Source organism: Canis lupus, chromosome 1, assembly GCF_003254725.2.
Source record: "Canis lupus dingo isolate Sandy chromosome 1, ASM325472v2, whole genome shotgun sequence".
In the NCBI taxonomy this organism is placed as follows: Eukaryota; Metazoa; Chordata; class Mammalia; order Carnivora; family Canidae; genus Canis; species Canis lupus.
In genome coordinates this window covers 82,291,360-82,313,094 of record NC_064243.1, presented here as the reverse complement: position 1 = coordinate 82,313,094, position 21,735 = coordinate 82,291,360, and the positions used below count along the sequence as shown (strand labels likewise).

The 21,735-nt window shown below is 38.1% G+C and overlaps 1 protein-coding gene and 1 long non-coding RNA gene across 9 annotated transcripts in view; one reads left to right on the top strand and one right to left on the bottom strand.

The window, feature by feature from the left end:
- Positions 1-21,735, top strand: part of PCSK5 (proprotein convertase subtilisin/kexin type 5) — a 458,329-nt gene that overhangs the window by 348,437 nt on the left and 88,157 nt on the right. For both annotated transcript variants that reach the window (XM_035709909.2, XM_025423285.3), the window contains exons 21-24: positions 1,729-1,831; positions 8,352-8,488; positions 11,448-11,654; positions 17,175-17,243. In XM_035709909.2, coding sequence (XP_035565802.2) covers positions 1,729-1,831; positions 8,352-8,488; positions 11,448-11,654; positions 17,175-17,243 — 516 coding nt within the window. The remainder of the gene's footprint in view (positions 1-1,728; positions 1,832-8,351; positions 8,489-11,447; positions 11,655-17,174; positions 17,244-21,735) is intronic.
- LOC112644698 (uncharacterized) overlaps positions 5,382-21,735 on the bottom strand; it is a 77,603-nt gene continuing 61,249 nt past the window's right edge. For 4 of the 7 annotated variants that reach the window (XR_004811595.2, XR_004811599.2, XR_004811597.2 and 1 more), the window contains 2 exons: positions 8,436-8,681; positions 5,382-6,828 (listed from right to left, as the gene is read on the bottom strand). This is a non-coding gene — a long non-coding RNA (uncharacterized LOC112644698). The remainder of the gene's footprint in view (positions 6,829-8,435; positions 8,682-21,735) is intronic. The other 3 variants (XR_004811600.2, XR_004811607.2, XR_003126650.3) reach the window with 1 other exon arrangement.

The window sequence follows — 21,735 nt, the reverse complement described above, 5'->3', positions numbered from 1 at the left end:
TGGCAGGGTTAACTTGAAATCTCCCACTCCTACTAGAGAGAAGTTCTAGCCTTTTTCTGCCTTGGAAACCAAGCTTTTTTTCTGATTACCATGAATGCATCCAGTCCATTCTAATTCCTTTATGTGAATTAATAAAAGGCATCCCCTACAGAAACAGAGGCAGCCAACACCAGAGTGCATGGCTTGGTGAGGTGACCCTGGGCTGGATTTCTGCCTCTACTTGATCATTGGGCCAGTCACCTTGTGCAGTGAGCAATTTACTCATCTACATTCTTTGCCTCCGTTGGGTACAGTTTTGGGCCTCAGGCTCCTGGGAGTCGCTCCCAAGCTAAAAACCATGGTTCCATTCTAAAAGTTATATATTAGACTCCCTGGCAACAACTTGGAAGACAAAGAAAAGCAGAGTCTAGAATACACAGGGTGTGCCACCCTTAGGTAATTGCATTGCTCTGAATATGTACTTTCCCCTTTAGTTAACAAAACTAATAGAATAACGCTACATCAAAGGCTTTTTCTGTATGTAAGGATAAACTCCTACCTCTTCATTTTCATTTTTGTGGTTTAGCGCAAGGGGAAGATTTATGTATATAAGGTTTACCTCACCCAACTGCACTAGTTCAGTAAAGCAATGGGACAATGCAGAGGGGTGGATTTCCCTCCATTTCTCACCAATCAAGTCTATGTTTCCATGCTTCAAAGCAACTGCAATAAATCAGGCAGCAAATCTTAGAGTTTCAGTAAGATGACTTGGTTAAACCATGGGTAAGTAACTACTATCTCAATATTCTAGCTGGATCTCAGATTGGTAATGTTCAGGCATACTTACATGGGGTGGGGTGATTCTGCTGAAATCTGAAACTATATTTTCTGAGCATGATCTGTTTCCAAACCATACAGAGTGGCCCTTTGGATCATACTGATGAAACTTGTTGATTTCTTTAGGACAATGGGAGGAGAGGACATGTGTAGTATGAGTAGAGGATTGAATTCAATGAGTAGAGACCCATCATTGGTTTTTATCACTGGATTATCACCTTCAAAAAGGTTGGCCTGTCTCTACCATCTTTACTATGAAAGTAATTTCTTAAATGTTCATAAGGAGCTCATGAGGCTGGACTTGCTTCTGTAGAAAGGCTTCCTATGTGTTTTTCCTTGTGAAAGATAAACCTTCCAATTAAATGAAGAATTCTCTGGCTATCTCTTCACTGTTAGTTTAGTTATTCTTTCAGGACAAGAGGCAGCTCACATCTGTCAAATGTTAGTCAAGCTTAGACACCCCCTCTGAACTAGTAACAATACCCTCAGAATTGTGGGTGGGTCCTGCTTGTTGCTTGACTTGAACCAAGGCTATAACTGGGGTCTCTGAGGTCCAAGAACCCTCAACCTTTAGCAGGAAAATCAGAAAGAGATCAGTAAAGGGGTCCCGTAAAAAGCCCCCCTTGGCCTCTCTCTACTTATAAAATCTGTAACACATGTTGACTAGATCCAAAATTATGTCATTGCCTCATAACTTTTTGAGGATCCAACTTCCAAGGCCCTTGGGAGAAGAGCAGTTGTTATTGGAAGGTCAGGATTTAGGACCAACAACTGAAGCCATTCAAGGTCTCCTCGCTGTGTTATTTCCATTGCTTTCAGGCAGCCACAGAGAGATCTGGCTGCTCTCAGACTGACAGCCCAAGCAGCACTGCCATGTAGAAATGAAGTAAACAACTGGATTTTGTTCCCTAGGAGAATACAATGATGAGCATGGCCACTGCCAGATCTGTGAAGCCTCGTGTGCCACGTGCTGGGGGCCAACTCAGGAAGACTGCACTAGCTGCCCCATCACAAGGTGAGTGGCCTCTCAGTATCTCCTGTGGTTGGGAACTCATGGGTGGCAGTATGGAGAGCAGAGGTGTTCACCACCTTAAAGACATCCCCTTGGTCCTGCAGAGAAAAAGAACCAAACTCCAAAACGTACCATGGTCTAGCCACCACTCACCTCTATAGCATCTTCTCCCCATGATGCCCTATACCCTCTGCAAGAATCAGTTTCCTGGACACAAGAGGGACTTTCTCATCAATGAAAATAATGGTACCTTTGATGCCTGCAATTGTATCCCCTCTCACACACCCATCATCTCCATCTGCTTATCAAATATCTACTCATATTTCTAGAGTCAGTTCAAGGGTGAACTGTTCTAAGAGGACATTTTGGCCTCTTCCCAGGATTAACCTTCTCTTTGTTCCTCTGTGCTCTGTATAAATTTCCATAAGAGCACCTGTGACATTTTAAAACATCAATTTACAAATCTCTATATGGCTATAAAGGGGCTATATTACTATAAGCCCCTTGAAATACTCATCTTTTTATTTCCATTGCCTATCACAGCACAAGGAAAATAGTAGGTATCCAATAAACGGTAGCCGAACGAATGGGGAAATAACAAGTATCTGAAAGTAATGAGAATTTGCTAATACACTGGGAATTTCTATTTTTTTTTTTTTACACTGGGAATTTCTAGCATAGAGAGTTGGAGGCCTGTTGCATTTTTAGTCAACACTCCTCTGATTGGAGCACTTAATATTTGCTGGCTGACTGAATATTTGAATGAATAGCCCCATCACTGCTCTGCTACATACACAGGAAGCAGTCTCTCTCAAGACCAGTATGATGAGGCTGCTTCAGTGGCAGGTGAATCTCTAGGATGGACACTGCCTCTGCTTTGTACAACATTCTTTTCATCTAATTCTTCCTCAGGACTCTAATATCCTGAGCAGGAACTGTGGTTGTATTTGTCTCCCTGTTCCCATTACCCCACAGTGATCAATGCATAGTAATAATTCAAGAAATGAGGGATCCCTGGGTGGTGCAGTGGTTTAGCACCTGCCTTTGGCCCAGGGTGCGATCCTGGAGATCCGGGATCGAATCCCACGTCGGGCTCCCGGTGCATGGAGCCTGCTTCTCCCTCTGCCTGTGTCTCTGCCTCTCTCTCTCTCACTGTGTGCCTATCATAAATAAATAAAAATAATAAAAAAAAGAAATGATAAAGTGTGTAATTGAAATCATGGGCTTGGCTCTCCAAATAGCTCCCTCAGGAAGAGAAAGAAGAAAGGAAGAGATGGAGGGAGGAAGGGAGATGGACACCAAAGAACAGTCTTAAGAATTGGCCATGCCAGCTGTGGTAACATTTTCCCAGTGTCTCTTTTAGATATCTATGCCTCTAAATATTGGATTTGCAAAGCAGCTTCAGAACATACTCTTAGTTACAAACATCATTCTGAATATGAGTCCTGTTTCTCCTAACTCCTCACCATATCAACAATAAAGTTCTACTGCATGTTTGGACATCTTTGAACTAAGGGAACTTATTAGCATTTGTTTACTAAGGCAGCTACCATCATCCAGTGTATATTGCAGAAGTCATGATTGTCCCAGCCTCATCAAAAATGAGAAAAAAAACCCTCTATTACTATACACAAAGACCAGAGATATAGTTCCTGGGCCATTGGAGAAGTATAACTGGCTTAAGCAGCTCATGATTTACCTTTTATTTTTTATTTATTTATTTATTTATTTTTTAATTTTTTTAATTTTTTTATTTTTTTTATTTTTTTTATTTTTTTTTATAAAGTGGAATTTTATTTTTTTATGATAGTCACAGAGAGAGAGAGAGAGAGAGAGAGGCAGAGGGAGAAGCAGGCTCCATGCACCGGGAGCCCGACGTGGGATTCGATCCCGGGTCTCCAGGATCGCGCCCTGGGCCAAAGGCAGGCGTTAAACCGCTGCGCCACCCAGGGATCCCTAATTTTTTTATTTAATGATTTACCTTTTAAAGAAAGAAAAGCATGTTCATGGATCTTGAACTCATGTGTCCTCCTAAGGAAATCTTATTTCCTAAGAAGAATTTTCTTCTCATTTCTCTGAGTGCTCTGTTTCACTAATCTCTCTTCCTTGATGAAAATTACTTGCAAATATGTCCAAGAAAGGGCATCATATCATGGCAACTACCTGACTTTTAAATTTCTATTTATTTATTTATTTTATTGGAGTTCAATTTGCCAACATATAGCATAACACCCAGTGCTCATCCCATCAAGTGCCTCCCTCAGTGCCCTCTGACTTTTTAATCTGCATCTTCACCTCAACCCCTAAAACAGGGTTGAGAAGATGAGGAATTAAAACTATTTTGAAAGATGCTGGTGTTGACCTATTAAAAGGGCAGCAACGTATTTTTCTTAAGTATTTTCCAAAGCATTTTCTTGAGTGGAATCAGATCCTTTTCCTTGAGTGGAATCAGATGGTCTTGCACCTGCTTTAGGTCCGGCTCTGAGTTAGGTGCAAGGTCCATGAATTTTTATAGGTAGCTTAGGAAGTCAAGGTCAAGATATGGCGAAGCACTAAGGGACAAGCAAAGGTGGGACAGCTTTAATACCCTAGGCCTGAAGCAAAAACTGCAACCCAGAAGAGGGGATGCCTGATAGAAACTGGAGTTGTAGGGGACACATCCACTCCAGAACCATTGAAGAAGAAAGCAGAATTGCAGCTCCAGGAGGAATAAATACCCCCAATCTGTCTCTCCTTCAGATCTGCTGGCATTTTCCCTGTCTCAAACTAACGAGGCCAATGGGAAACACCACTTACAAGTGAGGGAAGTAAGCATGGGGAGGCATTTTCTAGTGGGCACATTTCAAGGACACAGCAGGACAGAGAGTGACAATAAATGGATCTGAAGCAAGGATAAGGAGAGAGAATAACCGGGTCAGTTGGTTTGTCCGAGTTTCTTCTGAGTCTTAAGCTTCTGAATATCTCTAGTCCTATAAGAAAAAAAATCATCTCTAAAAGAGTTTTTATCTAGGAAAAGAGTGTTCATATTTAACTTATAGGTTTACTTCAAAATAATATGGGAGGGAAGTAAATTGGTGGGGATATAAATAAGATTGGCCACATACTGAAATTGTTGCAGCTGAAAGATGAGTACAGGGAACAGGGTACTGTTGTATCTTGTGTATGTGTTTATTTTGTGTATATTTAATTTTTTCCTTAATAAGATTTTTAAAAAATAATGTAACCCTGAACCTGTTTTACAGAAAATCAAACTTTAGGAAGCTTTCTCTTTGTATTCTAGTTCTCTCTTTACGTTTCCATAAATCCTTGGGTTTAGCTCCTTAGAGACAATTAAAAACTTGGAGGAAGCAAGAGGTTCCTTTGGCACTGCTATCTAACATGCATAGCCCTGCAATGCCATGATCCTCATGGTCCTCGTGGTCTTCATGGTCTTCCTGGCCCAAGCTGGTTTCCCAACCCAGTCCTGAAGGAGTCATAGAGTCAGTGAACTCTATGACTAAAAGCATTAGATTAAAAGCATTAGAAGCTACCTCTGTTCTGACCCACCCTCAAATGTTTTATTTGATCTATTTCAATGAAGTCAGGAGAGAAAAAGACTTTTTGCCAGATTTCATTCTGTTTTAATATTAAAGTACTAAGCCATTAAATTTTGTGCCTTGTGATGGCTTATTTAGGCCAAACCAACAATCAGCAGAGGATCCAATAATCCTGACTTGCCATCTCTTCTGTTCCAGTTTGTATCACACACACACACACACACACACACACACACACACACACTGGGATGTCTAGAAAATTTAGTGCCAATGTTGAGAACATTACCTCTGTCCAGCTCTTTAGCACTTGATATTGCTGACTTCTTCCTTTCCATAAGCCCTGTTGGAACTGGAATGGTTCATTGCTTATGAAAAGGCAAAGAGCATGCATAACTTGGGGGAAGACATGCCTCCCCTGCAGAGATTAGCTTTTCCAATTTCTCAGAAGTCCCAACTGGATGACTAGCAATCCTAGAGATGGCTGGAGTTGGCTTTATAGGAAATTGTCCTCAACCCCATGGAGCCCAGAGCAAAGCATCTATCCTCTTCCACTAGAGAAGATATGTTAGTGTCAGTGGAAATCAAGTCACTTGAAATTTCTCAAGTTCCTTAGCAATTTTCCTAGAGGGGGATAAGCATGCAGGGGATGATGTAATTCAGTGCCTTTACCAAAGCATGACTGTGTTCCTTCTCTTTCTTGAGCTCTAGAAAGAATCACATTCTTACAAAAAACAATGTACTTCACCTATGCTTTCCTTAGGGTAGATATGAAGGGAGGTGGTTTAAAGCACAATTATGTGCTTGATATTTTCTTAAAATCAAGCACTCAAGTAAGAAAGGCAGCCCCATCCATATATAAACACAAAAGTATTACACCATCGGCTTCACCCCCCAGTCTGCCACCCCCACTTTGTGGATGCTTCTAAATGGTTCCCATCAGTGAGAGTATTAGATCACCTCTCCCAAGAGAAATGATATCCCCCCTAAACAAATTCATCTCTTCCTATAAAAGGCAAAAGTGATGATTTACTTTTCATTCCCTTTTCAACTGAATTTAGAGGGAAAAAAAGGAGCCCTCACCAATAAACATTCCCATTCTTCCTTCCAGCAGAGCATCTAGTAGCTTCCTTGTTTAGAGACTTCAGAAAGCTTTTACGCAGTTTTTTTTTAAAGGGCGATTTTTGTTTTTTTAACTAGTCACATCCAAATGATTCCTTGAAAAATCTCCTAGCTCAGAAACCGGAGCCAGGGTGGGGCTGGGATATTCCCAGTAGGCATTAGTGCCATCAACTAAAAGTCTGGGCTGGGAGCACAGCCTTCTCATTATGCACCATGGCACAGGGGATCTGTTTTGACATGGACAACCAGATGTGCATACGTGTCTCCTTAGGGCTGGGACTCCACGCTCTGCAGTGGGCCAAAAGGATTGTTCACTCCAGTGGTGCTTGATGTGGTGACCAGAACCTGAAGGGCAGAGAATGCAAGAATGAGGTGGCTGTCTGTCTTATGTTGTTGGCTTTAATCCCGTTGTTTCCAACAGATGCAAATGACACAGACTTTCAGGGTGTGGAGACAAGATGGAAGATAGCAAGCAGCATACTCTTCAGGATGCCTTGCTCCCGTTCCAACTTCCTCCAACCCTGTGACTGAAATGGCCCATCCCCAGTTCAGGGCTGGCTCTGAACAATGGGATTCAGACATGCCAGTGCACCTCAGGCCTACATCTGACTTTCCATGGGATATCCAGGTTGGGTGGAGAGAAGTGGTAGAGAGAGAAAGGAGCCCTACCTTTGCTGACAGGCCCTCTGCTCTCTCAGGCCTGGACACTAAGAGACATCCTTGGGGACATATGTATGCTACATGGTCAGTTAGCCTCACAACTGATATGATCACTACTACTGTAGGGAAACTCGAACAGACCCAATTTGGCACCACCTGTGTTAACTTGGAATTCATTTAGCAAATTCCACAGTAATCCATACAATCAGTGAGCAGAAGGCAGAACAGCAGTTCTCAAAATGTGTTCCCTCGACCAGCAGCATGAGCATCACCCAGGAACTTAAAAAATACAAATTCTCAGCTCTCTCCCCCAAAGACTTGCTGAATTAGAAACTCTGGAGGTGGAGATCCACAGCTCACTTCATCTATCTGCATTACCTATCGGACTTTTAGACTTGGTAAACATTTTGTATTTTTCTGAGCAAAGTTCTTGGGTATGATTTACTTACTCACATTTGTTCTTGGGACTACTTTGCAAGGATGAAAAGAAGCAAAACTATGAACATGTTAACAGTAACATTATGATACGTATTTTATGTGTATAAAATCAAAGGTTTTAGAAGCCCACACACTAACTCATCTGGGGTGTCCTTGTGGGTGTTTGCAAGAGAGATTAAATAAGTTGGTACTTTATACATCAGGAAGCACTTGCAAAAATGATGCTCAAAATCAGAGTATACAGGTTACTCGCCATATGCACAGGGCAAGTTTATAAGTAGGGCTGCGAGCTACAGGACAGTGCTTCATTCTATCCTTTTGAGAGCCCTTGATGTTGACATTTCCCTTGTAAAGTGTGCACCTGCTGATAACCAAAGGAAGAATATTTTCTCCAAGGCCTCTGGATTCAGAGTCCTATTTAGTGTCTTGAAAGCTTAAAGACCTCCATCTGACTGTGAACTATGTTTGGCTAGGGCCCACAATATGGGTTTAATCCCTGCAGGCACTGGTTAGTTTATTTGGAATCAGAATCAAGACTGCATCTTGAGCCAGTTTCTGGCACGCCTGCTGTTGGGTCCAAACCTTGGGCCAAGGATGGGTACGTGACTAATAGTCCACATGTTCTAAGATGATCAGTCCCAGACATCCTCCTGGTTTCTGGAACAACGAAATCAAGTCTGTGCAGTGAAACATGAACACCACATGTTCTAATACTTACAGCCATTCCAGAAAGTCACCCTTACAAACTCTGAAATCTGCTCTTCCTCTAGGATTCTTGACAAAGGCCGCTGTGTTTTCAAATGTCCCTCCGGGAAATTTGAATTTCAGAACCAATGCCATCTATGCCATTATACCTGCCAAGAATGCCAAGGAAATGAGCCTTCCAACTGCACTTCCTGTGGAGTAGGTGAGGAAGTCTGGCTGTTCTCTTCTTCCTTTCTTCAAACCTGTTCCCCCACTGGTTTGACTCAGAAGCTTCAACTCTGGGGACAAGGAGTTGATATCAGACAGCTGTTCACTGGAGAGTGTGTATAACCTTGAAATTTCTGCTTCTTGTCAGGAAACGAATTCACATTATTGCAGGCACAGACTCACTGCCCCTAAGGAGTTGAGAGAGAAGCTAAGAGATGTCTTTATGGAGAAGGAGAAAGAAAGGTCATTCAGACATGATGTCAGACATGTGACTGTCAGTAAAGCTAAGATTTGTTGAGGCGAAAGTGAAAAGCGAGGATGTTAAGGGAGACACATTCAGTCTTTAAGAGAAATATCAAAATAGAAGCTGTGTCAAGGTCTCCTCAGCCCTGAGTTATGCCTTTTAGAAGTTGTCAGAGCCCTCCTGTAGGAACAAAGGAATTGTTTCAATACAAAAATATTACTTTTTTGTCTCAGCTTTAACAATTCAAGGTTCTGCTGTCATTGGATTATATTCCATGATCTCAAATGTCCTCTGCAGTTTGACCCTTGAATCCCTTTCCAACCTCCCCTCATATGTATGTCCCCCACTTTGAGCTCATGTGGGTCAGATTCATATTTTATTTGACGTTTTTACCGCTTGAGCCAAATTTAAAAATTGGAGAACTACAAAGAAAAACCTTGGTGGTTTGTTTTTTTGTTTGTTTGTTTTTGTTTTATCCTGTTTTGTTTTCTCTGCTTTTAAGATTATGAAAATGAAATGAGGGTAAATGAGATAAAATAATAAAGCATTTAAACAGGGCTGGGGACATAAGAAGTAATCAATAAATATTCACTACTACCCTTACTACTGCTACTACTATCACTGTTATTGTTTGTATCTACTTGCTCCTGTGGGCATGTGAATCTCTCTAGCTCAAAGCCGCTCATGATCAAGGTATCTAAGTTAACTCCTTTAAACGGTCATGTATCTTAAATACCAAGACCATCCATAACTGTTTTTTAAACCCAAATTGTAATACCCAAAGTGGTTCAAATAATAAAGCCATGTCTGAACAATACAAGTGGGATTTGAGAATACTTCCTCTGATATCTGAACCTATCACTGTTAATTTTTATATTGGTGATCCAGTTGGATATGTTAGAAAAAAAGGAATATTGCTAAGTATTAATGCCCTTAGCCACTCATGCATTCATGCAACAAATCTGCATTTAAAACTCAGTATATACTCAGTATATGCTGGGCTGTTCTAAGCCTCTGGATCCTGAGGTGATATATGGGGGTATAGAGAATGGACAGCAGCTGCTGAATGGAAAAGGGAGTAGCTTCTCACTGTTCTCCTCAAATCTTCCTGCCTATATCTGAGAAGTTTGGTCCCCTGATAAATAGGATCTTTTCTGAATGGGTCTTGGTGGAAATGGGGTTTGCTAGGGTTTCATAAAGCATCTGAGAAGAACACGGCTTGGAAGGTTGACCCTTGTGTGGTGCCAAGATTCCATGTTCCACCAGAGCAGGGGTTTGTGCTGCATATCAACCTGTGGCTGTAGAATCTCCAAATGTGCATTACATCCTCCCATACCCTCTCTTTCCCTTAAAGGTTAATGTTCTTCCAGCTCAGACTTGGAGAGGGCAGACACTCTTTTGCACGACCCTCTGGAAGTCCTCTTTACTTGCATTGTCCCATGGGAACAAACCAGCAGACTTTCTGGTTTGAAATCACAAAAAGGAAAGAGATAGCTTCAGAGCCCATAATCCAAGGGTGTAAATTTTAAATTGGATTTGAACTAGGGGCTTAATTACAGACATATATCAAGTTAGATAATTTGAGAGTGCCAAGTTTATGGACACAAAAATACTTGACTGTCAGCGATTTTGTGTCGTTCGATCTATTGTACTGATGTTAAGATTCTACACTTGCAACATGGGGTTAGTGATATCTTCATCCACAGATGCAGCTGCCTTGCACCTTGAAGGTCAATGGTTCTGGATCTTCATGTGGTATATCACGAGTGAACACTAGTGCCAGTTATTTTGGGTAACATAGGTCAGCTATTCTGCAGAGGCAGGAGCGTATGGGAGGCTTGATACAGAGAAGATGGATACACACTCAACACAAACAAAAACTGCAGTAGGATGAGGGTTACACATCTGGTTAATCTTGTTTTATGTACATATAAACTGATTATAATCCTTTTTCATTAATTGTGAGTTTATAATTGGTTAGAATTTTCTATTCCCTCCAAAAGCAAATTCCCATAGTCTCATATTCAACATATTGCTAATTATTTCCATGTAGTCTCCAATGCTGACAGAAGCTCAGGACCTTCAAAAAACCATTTAAGGAGTCAAAAAGGTGTGCTTGGTCTAGCACTTCGATATGCTGTCATGGTAGGAGTTGGCAACAATGCAAAAATTTAGACTTTTGGACAGTTAATACAAGCGTGTGATTTTGATAACAGAATTCAAAATCATCTAAAAGACTGCACTCTTACAAAAGTGGTTCTATTAGTAAGCATTTGTTTATTCTCATAGGGTCTCTATAGCTCCCAAGTCTGAGAGCTTCCACAGATACCTAAAGGAGCCCTTGGGAAAGCTAAACACTTTTTGACTCATATTTATCCACAGAGCGTGGTTTTTGCTTTTGCAGTGACATCCCAGATGGTAGTCTCTACTCACTCAGATACAAAATATTCAAAAATTATTCCCTGCAAGGAAAACTTTTCAACCATAAGTGTGTACGTATATACATATATAATATATATATATTACATATATATATATATATATATATATATTCTACTTTTTGTTAAATGCATTCTTATATTCCTGATCCCCTAGCAGCCAAAACACTTTGTTACATCTTTTTTTTTTTAATAAAATATCTTAGGTTGTATTAGCTTCACAGTTAACTTTGTACATTTTACTTGTTTTTGTTGCCTCTCTATCTGTTCAGACAACCAGGGCCAGGAGCGCTTCTTATATCAGGGGGAATGTTGGGAGAGCTGCCCAGCAGGCCACTACCCTGCCGAGGGGCACACCTGCCTACCCTGCTCAGACAACTGTGAGCTTTGCCACAGTGCACACATCTGTATACGATGCATGAGTGGCTACTTCGTAGTGCCCACCAACCATACCTGCCAGAAGCTGCAGTGTGGACAAGGTAAGGCTGCTATGGTCCATTGTCTTATACCAGGAGGTAGTATGAGGAGCTAGCCCCCTGGATGGAGATTTGAATTGACCTCTTGGCTTTAACTTTGGCACCTGGGATGACTTCATGTGACCGTATGTCCAGTGGGGACAGTGATGGCTTTTCTTCTCTCTTCCTCCACATATCATCCTCTGGGTCTCTTCACATTCAAGAGACATAGGAATGCAGCTAATCACAGAGGAATTAATATTGAATGAAGGGTTTGTGGGCAGGGTATAGTGGAGAGAAAATAAAATTAAAATCTGAAGGTCCTGACCAACAATTTTCTCCTTTCCAGTTACTAGTTATGAGACCCATGCAAAATCAATCTAATTTCTCTATGCCTTTTTTCTTCGTGTGTGAAAGGGTGAGCATTGCACCAAGATGGTTGCTGTGAAAAGTCAATGAAATAAGCCTACCTAAAGCTACTGGAAAATATTAAATGTTGCAAATCATATGTGTTATTGCTATTGCCCAATTCCTTATCTTACATGGAAAAAGGGAGATTAAAAAAACAAAGCTTATAGTTTTTGTTCTTTTCCATGTAAGACTTTCTCTGATCTGTATAAGAATTATGCCTGGTCTGGTGCTAAAAAGAGTTACAAGATGTTTCTAGAATAATTAAGAGACTCATTCCTTTTTCTACTTTATGTTTACTAATGTTGCATAGGATTTAAAATTTAAAACAATAATTTCAGAAGGCAGATTTAAAGACAGAATCTGTTCATTTATATACCCAATTCCACATTCCCAGAAGCAGAACTTATTTATTTTTTTTAGAACTTATTTTCTTAATAAATAAAATCTACCAGTTTGATGTCAAAACTAGTTGCATGGCATATAGTCCAACTTGTTTTATTTGTACCAATCAAGCTGATCCAATCTATTAAATTAATGGAAAGATATAAGAAGAATTCAAGGTGGTGGTGTAAAAAGACTTTGACCTCATCTCCTCCTACAGATACAACAATTTTATAGCTACATGAAGAATAATTTTCCCCAAAAAAGGACATGAAAAATAGATAAACAACACCTCTACAACAAAAGATAAAAGAGACACATCAAGGGGCACCTGGGTGACTCAATTGGTTAAGCACTCAACACTTGGTTTTGGCTCAGGTCATGGTCTCATGGTCATGAGATCAAGCCCTACATCAGGCTCCATGCTAAGCGTGGACTCTGCTTCAGATTCCCTCTCCCTCCCCCTCTGCTCCTCCACCTACTCACATGCACTCTCTTTCTCTCTAAAATAAGTAAAATATTTTTTTTAAAAGAGAGAGACACATCAAGACACAGAAAAAATATACAAAGAAATTGTGGCTAAAAATGTCTTTAATCTGGGGGAGGAAACAGACATTTAGGCCCCAGAATCCCAGAGAGTTCCAAATACGATGAAGCCAAAGAAAACCACACCAAGATATACAATTAAAATGGTAAAAATTAAAAAGAGAATCTCAAATGCAGGTACAGAAAAACTATTTAATATACAAGGGAAAACTCATAAGCCTATTAGCAAATTTTTCAGCAGAAACTTTATAGGCAGGCTAGAAAGGAGTGGTGTGACATATTCCAACTGCTAAAAGCAAAAAATTTCCAACCAGTTATGCAAGGAAAAAAAATAAAAGGCATTCAAATTAAAAATGAATAACTAAAACTGTCACTATTTGCAGACTACATGATACTATATATAGAAAACCCTAAAAATTCAATAAAAAGAAACTGATAGAATAAATGAATTCAGTCAAGTTGTAGGATAAAAAATCAATACATAGAAATCTGTGGCATTCTATACATTAATAACAAACTATCAGAAAAAGAAATTAAGAAAACTTAAGTGCAGTTACAATTATATCAATCAGAATCAAATATCTAGGGAAAAAAATCCAACCAAGAAGAGAAAAGACCTGTACACTGAAAACTATAAGACTGTGATGAAATAAATCGAAGACATAAATTCTGTGTTCATGAATTGGAAGAATTAATACTATTAAAATGTCCATACTACCCAAAGCAATCTATAGATTGAATATAATTCCTATCAAAATTTCAATGGCAGATTTCATAGAACTTAAATAAATAATTTTAAAACTTATATGGAACCACAAAAGATACTGAATAGCCAGAGTGATCTTAAGAAAGAACAAAAAAACTGGAAGTATCATAACCCTTTTTTTTGAACTATATTACAAAGCTATAGTAATCAAAATAGATGGTACTGACACACACAAAAAACCGACATATAGATCTATAGAACAGAATTGAGAGCCCCAAAATAAACCCACACATATATGGACAATTAACTTATGACAAAAGAGCCAAGAACATAGTGGAGAAAGGATAGGCTTTAATAGATGATGCTGAGAGAACTTGTGAGCTACAAACAAAAGAATGAATGTGGACCACTTTATTACACTATACACAAAATTTAACTCAAAATGGATTAAAGACTTGAATTTAAGACGTGAAACCATAGCATTCCTAGAGGAAGATGTAAATAGTAAGCTCTTTGACATCAGTCTTAACAATGGTTTTACGAATCACACCCCAAAGGCAAGAGAAAAAGAAACAAAAATAAGCAAATGGGACTACATCAAATTAAAAAGGTTTTGCACAGCAAAGGAAAATGATTATCAAAACAAAAAGCCCATCTACTGAATGGGAGAAGATATTTGCAAGTCATATGCATCCAATAGAGGGTTAATATTCAAAATATATAAGGAACTAATACAACTCAAGACAAAGAACAAATAAACCAATTTAAAAATGGGCAGAGTCTGAGGAGATACTTGTCCAAAGACAACAGACAGATGGCCAATGAGGACATGAAAAGATGTTCAGCATCACTAAATTTTCAGAGAAACATAAATCAAAACCACAATGAGATATCGCCTCATAACTGTTAGAATGGCTATTATCAAAAAGACAAGAAATAACAAGTGTTGGAGAGAATGCAGAAAAAAAGAAAACCTCGTACACTGTTAGTGGAAATGTAAGTTGATGTAGTCACTATGGAAAACATAGGGATATTCCTCAAAAAATTAAGAATAAAACTATCATATGATCCAGTTACTCCACTACAGGGTTTTTATCTGAAAAATAGGAGTACACTAATTTGAAAACATATATGCATCCCTGTGTTCATCGCTCCAGTTTTTACAAAAGCCAAAAAACTGAAACAATCTAAATGTTCACCAACAGGTGAATGAATAAAGTTGATCCTTAAGAAAAAAAAGAATAAGGGCAGCCCACGTGGCTCAGTGTTTTAGCACCGCCTTCAGCCCAGGCTGTGATCCTGGAGACCTGGAATGGAGCCCCATGTCAGGCTCCCTTCATGGAGCCTGTTCTCCCTCAGCCTGTGTCTCTGCCTCTCTCTTTCTCTCTGTGTGTCTCTCATTAATAAATAAGTAAAATCTTAAAAAAAAAAAGAATAAAATGTTGCCATTCACAATATGAATGGACTAGGAGAGCATTATGCTAGGGGAATAAGTCAGGAGAAAGACAAATACCATATGATTTCACTCACACATAGAATCTAAGAAACAAAACAAACTCATAGTACAGAGAACAGACTGGTGGTTGAGAGAAGGAGGCATGGCGATGGGAGAAAGGGCTGAAGAGGGCCAATTATAGGGTGATGGATGGTAACTGGATTTTTCAGAATGATTACTTTGCAGCATATACAGATATCAAATTATGATGTATACCTGAAACACATAATTTGAAAATACATTAAAAAAGAATATTTAGAAAACAAAAATGTGATCTTGAAAACATTAAAAAATATATATAGAAGAAAAGCAGGGGCGCCTGGGTGGCTCAGTCGATTAAGCATCAGACTCTAGGTTTTGGTTCAGGTCAAGATCTTATGGGTCTGAGATTGAACCCATGTTAGGTTCCATGCTCAGCTAGGAGTCTGGATTCTCTCTTTCTGCCCTCCCCCAACTCATGTGCACGTTCTGGCTCTCTCTCCTTCTCTCTCTCTCTCTCTTTCTCTCTCTTTCTCTTGCTGTCTCAAATAAATAAATAAATATGTAAAAACAATTATAGAGGCCACCTGAGTGGCTTAGTTAGTTAAGCATCTGCCTTCAGCTCAGGTCATGATTCCTGGGTCCAGGGATTAAGCCTCATATTGGGCTTTCTGCTCAGCAGGGAGTGTGCTTCTCTCTCTCTCTCTCTCTCTCTCCCCTGCCCCTCAGCCCCTACTTGTTCTCTCTCTCTCCCAAATACATAAAATTTTTTTTTAATTTTTTCAAAAATTAAAAAAACAATTACAGAAGAATGGAAATGAAGAAGGGGTAGAAAGATAAAAACTTAAAAATGACTGAGATAGTAGAACCAAAAGAAAAAGTAGAAAATGAAGAAGAGGGAAAAAAATTAAGAGTCAGCCCAGGAATTCAAATGATGTAGGTTTTTCAAAGAGTGAACAGCAAAAGCAGAATAGAGAACATTAACAAAGAAATAATCCAGAAAATTTCCCCAGAACTGAAAGGCATGAATTTCCACATTGAACAAGCCTTCTGCATGCCAGCATAATGGATTTTTAAAAGACACACATCAAGACATATCACTGTAAGAATTTGGAAAATAGATTTTTTTTCTGCAAAAGGAAAATCTTAGAAACTCCTACTTCCTGTAGCAGGAAATAGCAGGTTATACAAGAGGGATTGGCTATCAGAGTGACATTGAACTTCTCAACAATACTGGAAACTAAAATATAAAAATGGAACAAAAACTTCAAACTTTTGAGAAAAGAAATTATTTTTCTTTTTAATCCTAAATTCAGTCAAGCCATGAGTCATGTGTGAGGGTAGAAATATTTTCAATCATGTAAGCTTTCCAAAACTTTAACTCCCATGTATCCTTTCTTGGGAAAATTACTTGTAGAGGATATGTTCCACCAAAAATCAGAACAAGAAATTAGCAAACATAAAGTCCAGAAAATGAGACATCCAAAGGAGGAGAGGGATGAAAGGAATCCTCAGGATGACAGTAAATAAGATACTAATGCAATAGCTGCAAGATTTCTACTTGTGATATAGTTGAGGATGAATTAAGAACAGATATTGAGAAAACAAAGATGCCAGAAAATAGTAGCGCAAGAGAAAACAATAAAGTCTATAAAAGCCCCAATGTCATCAGAATATGAATAATAATAGTATAATCATTACAACATAAATACTGAATATTAATCTAGCAAAATTTATAATTTGGGAGGATGAAAAGTATGTCTGTGTTTGTTGGGATTATGGTGAAACAAAGCTAATCTTGACCACTACAGATAATGCATAAGAATAAAATCAAGAGGTAGCATCATAAACATGTTATTTAGAGATTCAGGGGTAAAAACTACAAGAAACAGCTAAAATAATTAAAATTTGTTGTCTCTGAGAAAAGGGAAAGGGAAGAAAATAAGCTGCATACCAATATAGTTTCATAGCAATGAATGTGTCTCCACTTAGCAAAAATGAATTGTTTCTCATTCCTCTTGTATAGGTCAAATCCAAGACCCAGACTATGAAGAGTGCGTGCCTTGTGAAGAAGGATGTCTGGGATGCAGTTTGGGTATGCCACCTTTCTTTGTTGCCTAAAGAATTTAAATAGCCTTTTTTTTTTTCTTTTCTCCCACACAACTTAATTTTTTCAACAGGAATTTGTCATCACTGGTGTCACCACTGATACCCATTAAGTAGGCTCACTCCCATGCAAACAGGGTCGTGGTGAGAGATGCTCCCTTTTGAGACAAAGGAGAGGTCACTTATCTTCATGAAACCCAAGTTTAGGAAAGTACAGGCATCTTTTCCTCCAGTTGTTGGCAATCTGGCAGGGGATACCCTCAGCAACCATCTTTCCAGTTGCATAGGATGTGGCCTCTCCTTGGCTTCTCAATATCACAAATATGGAGATGATGGTAGGAGACAGTGGTAGAAGAAAGAAGCTCAAAGGCAAAGGAATTCCTAGTTAATCTAACTCATTTGGCATGTGATTCAGAAACCCCCAACTTTGGGAGTTTTCCTTTGCAGAAATGGCTCCACTGGTTGAAGCCTAAGACAACCCTTGAGAAGAAAGCAATGTGCTGACAGTGAGTTGAGATCCCCACCATAAAAAAAAAAAAAACAAAAAACTGTCTTTGTCAGTCTTCCACATAATTCTCTAATTCAAATCACTGATCTCTTTCTCCCCATGTATACCTGCTTTTCTGTGGATAGGAGGAAAGGGACAGTCTGTATCATACAGAACCACTGGATTGGATGTAAAATGAAATATAGAGAGGCCACCAGATTCCAAGAATGTATCTTAATGCAAATTTAGTCAAGATATTTAAAATAATTAGCATTTGGATCTGTAGATCTTTGAAAGGAAACCCAATGTAAATTAAAGATTGATGGAGTTATTTCTATTTATGGAGTTTCTCTATTATTGGTCAACTCCTCCTTCTAAAACTTTAATGTGCACACAAATCCCATGGGAGATTTGCAAAATGCAAATTCACAGATCTAGGTAGGGCCTGAGAATTACATTTCTAATAAGCTGCCTGGTGAAGGCAAGGCTTCATCAAACACTCATGAGGTTGCAAGAGGTCAGGCTATGCCAGGATTAAGTAGACTTTTTATTGGCTTTACCTAATGAATTTCCTTGAATTCTTAAATGTTATACATGAATTATAATTTATCTGATGGCTGTAATGGGTTCTCTCTGCCCTACCTGGAAATAATATATTTTCTATAGTATCTGTAACTACAAAACAGAGGTTTTAGGAACTTGAATAGCATTCTCCCATTATCTTCCACTATGAAATGGGGCATATGTTACTGGAAAATAAAATATAATAAAGAAATCACACTCAAGAAGTGTGACATTTAGAGTTAAGTGTTAACATTTAGAGTAAGTGATTTAAGGGTAAAATGTGAATTTTCTGGGAAGCAAAAATAGACCAAAACATAAGCAATAAAAGTACTAAAATTAGAAAGATAAGCAAATTCTAATGTATTTTGTAAAGTTATAGGAGGTGGTATTTCTTTCATGGAGCAAGGATAAATGTCTTGACTATCTTGATTTCACATTTTGCCTATTTCAAACTATATTTGCCCATCAGATTTCATATTCCAGCTGTTTTTGTGGTCTCCTTTTGCACCTTGGCTCTTATTATATGTTATGTGACCATGCTAGCACCTTTGTGTATCACAGAGAAGGGTGTGATTATGTCTGTGTATGTGTGTGTGTACACCTGCCTGTCTGTAAAATCATAAAACTTGCAAACAGTGACAAGCATGATCACTAGGGATCTACATTGTGCCCACCCTTCCCTTAGCTGATCTGGCTACAGATGAGACCAAGTGTAGCCACTGGAAAATAAAATCCATATCAGATATAGGCCATCTGGGGACTCAAAATCCCAAAGAATCAACCTATAAAAAGAGGTAAACTAGAAAGTTTGATTCACTCTGCAAAGAGCTATTGAAATATTTAGTTCACTCACTCTTTGAAGAAATTTAAATGGTTTACAGTGTGTTGATGCTCACTGGGACACTGGGAATATAAAGTTGATGTGGTTGTGATCCTACTATCAGCGCCTCTCTGGCTGTTAACAAGTGACACATCTGGAACTAAATCTTTTACAAGGCAACTTGCCAGAATGGAGAGAGGTACAATGTTCAGTGAGATCACAGGAAAAGGACTGGAATATTCTAAATGTTGCCAGTTTCTCCTTTTAAATTAGAAATTTTATTTTAATTTATAAAGTCTCTATATGTTGGACCTTGTGTATTTTTATATTGCCGTGGCTGAATTCAATTATCACCTTATCTTTGGAGTCTTTGTTGATATTTGCAATTGAGTTAAATCTCTTTTCTTGCTTCCCCTTGTTTGTAGGCCAATGATAAAACTTTTTACAGCTGATCTGTGTAATATTTGGTGCATACCTATCGTTCTGCCTGGACACTAAACTACTTAGAATAAACTCTATGACTTATGCACTGTGCTGTCAAAAGAACTAGCAGCAGGCCTAAGATATAATAAATGTACAATAGATGTATGATGTATAATGTTCATTGAATTGAATTTGAGAGTTGCTGAAACTTAAAATGGAGATGCACGGCTCAAGATACCCAGGGATCTAGATATGATGTTTTCTCTATTCAAACTTTTATGGGCCAAGAAGAGTAAATAAATCATGTGATGCAGAAATAAATAATTATTCATAAAATATTAGAACTAGAAGGGAGATTTGAAAGGGACACGGTTTATTGGATTTCATATTTTTAATAAGATACAAACATAGATGTTAAAAGATATAAATAATTTACCATAGATTTTCCTAAGGTTCTTCTTATGAGAAGGGACATCATCCTTTAGAAAGAAAGAGATCCATTTTCTTCCATTTTAATAATGTAGATTCATCTTTAAACCTGAGCTAGATAACCTCTAGAAGAGTTACAGAAAAGTGAAATCAGTTGCTTTGACACATTTTTTTCTACACCATGTAATGATTAGTTGTTGGAAATAGTGACATTTTTTCTGAGGTTTTTTATTGCTTTCTAGATATTTAGTGCAACTATAGATTAAGATTTTTTACACCCAATAAAAAAGAACTCAAATTCCAGATTGATCTTGTCTAGGTCCTCGGTGGGGTTATTTATTATTCCAAGGAAAACTTTACCAGAAAGAGGAGATAAAAGGAAACAAAATTAAAAAGTGGCTGTTGTATTTTGAGGAAAATATTGAATTTGCTATTCTAGGATAAAATAAAGATGTTTTTATTATTATGGGGTTATATTTCTCTTTTTTATTGAGAGATAATTGACATAGAAAATTAGTTTCAGGTGTACAAATAATGATTCAAAGTTTATATACATTGTAGAGTGATCACCACAAGAAGTCTAGTTAATAGCTGTCACCTTAGAGTTACAGATTTTTTTCTTGTGATGAGAACTTTTACAATCAACTGTCTTAGCAACTTCAAATATACAGTGCAGTATTATTAACTATAGTCATCACGCTGCACATTATATCCTCAGGATTTATTTCTTTTATAAGTAGAAGTTTGTATCTTTTGACATCCTTCACCCTCTGCCTCTGGCGACCACCAATTTGTTCTCCCTTGGATTTCTTTTCTTTATTAGGCTGAAAACAAACAGATAGCATTTTATATATTGCCATCTTGTTCCAAGATGATTGGATGCAACATTCTTTTTCATTCTAGCTAGTATCTTGAATGGAAATTTTAACTAAGATAAATCAAAGTTTTTGAAATTATCTCTCTTCATTAATTGAGAGAATAAGTAAATGGACTCACTTTTACTTAATGTGTTGAGGTGTCTTTTTGGTTTTAATTTAGGGAGTGTAATAATAGGTATGACACCTGATTATAGCCAAAGACTTAGGGCCTATACTTACAACTCCACTGACTTAATAATTGATTTTAATCAAATTACTAAGATGTGCTTACTTCCTTACCTTGTCAATAAAATAAATGTCAATGTGCCTTTATCTTGCTTAAAAGTAGGTGATAAAATTCCATTAATTTTTGCTCATTTAAATGGCTTAAGTCCCTACTCTTGGGAGAAAATATACACAAATTGAAAAACTTTAAGTACTTACAATAAAAGAAAAAAGGCCATAAGGATCAAACTGGACCAAAAATAGAAGAGGAAGGAAATCTCCCAAATTCACTCTATGAGATAAGTATTACCCTGATACCCAAATCAGACAAGATACTACAGAAAAACAAAAAAAGAAAACTAAAGCCCATTCTCCTTGATGAGTATAGCTACAAAAATCCTCAACAAAGTTGTAGCAAACTGAACTCAATAATATTTTCAAAGGATCAAGTAGGATTTATTCTGAGGTTGCAAGAATAGCTCAATATTCATAAATCAATGAACGTGATAGTAACATTAACAAAGTGAAAGATTGAAAAACATGATCATCTCAATAGATGCAGAAAAATCATGAGACAAAATTCAATATCCATTCGTGATAAAAACTCTCAACAGGATAGGTTAAGAGGGAACATATCCCAACATAATAAAGGTTATATATGAAAAACCTGCAGTTA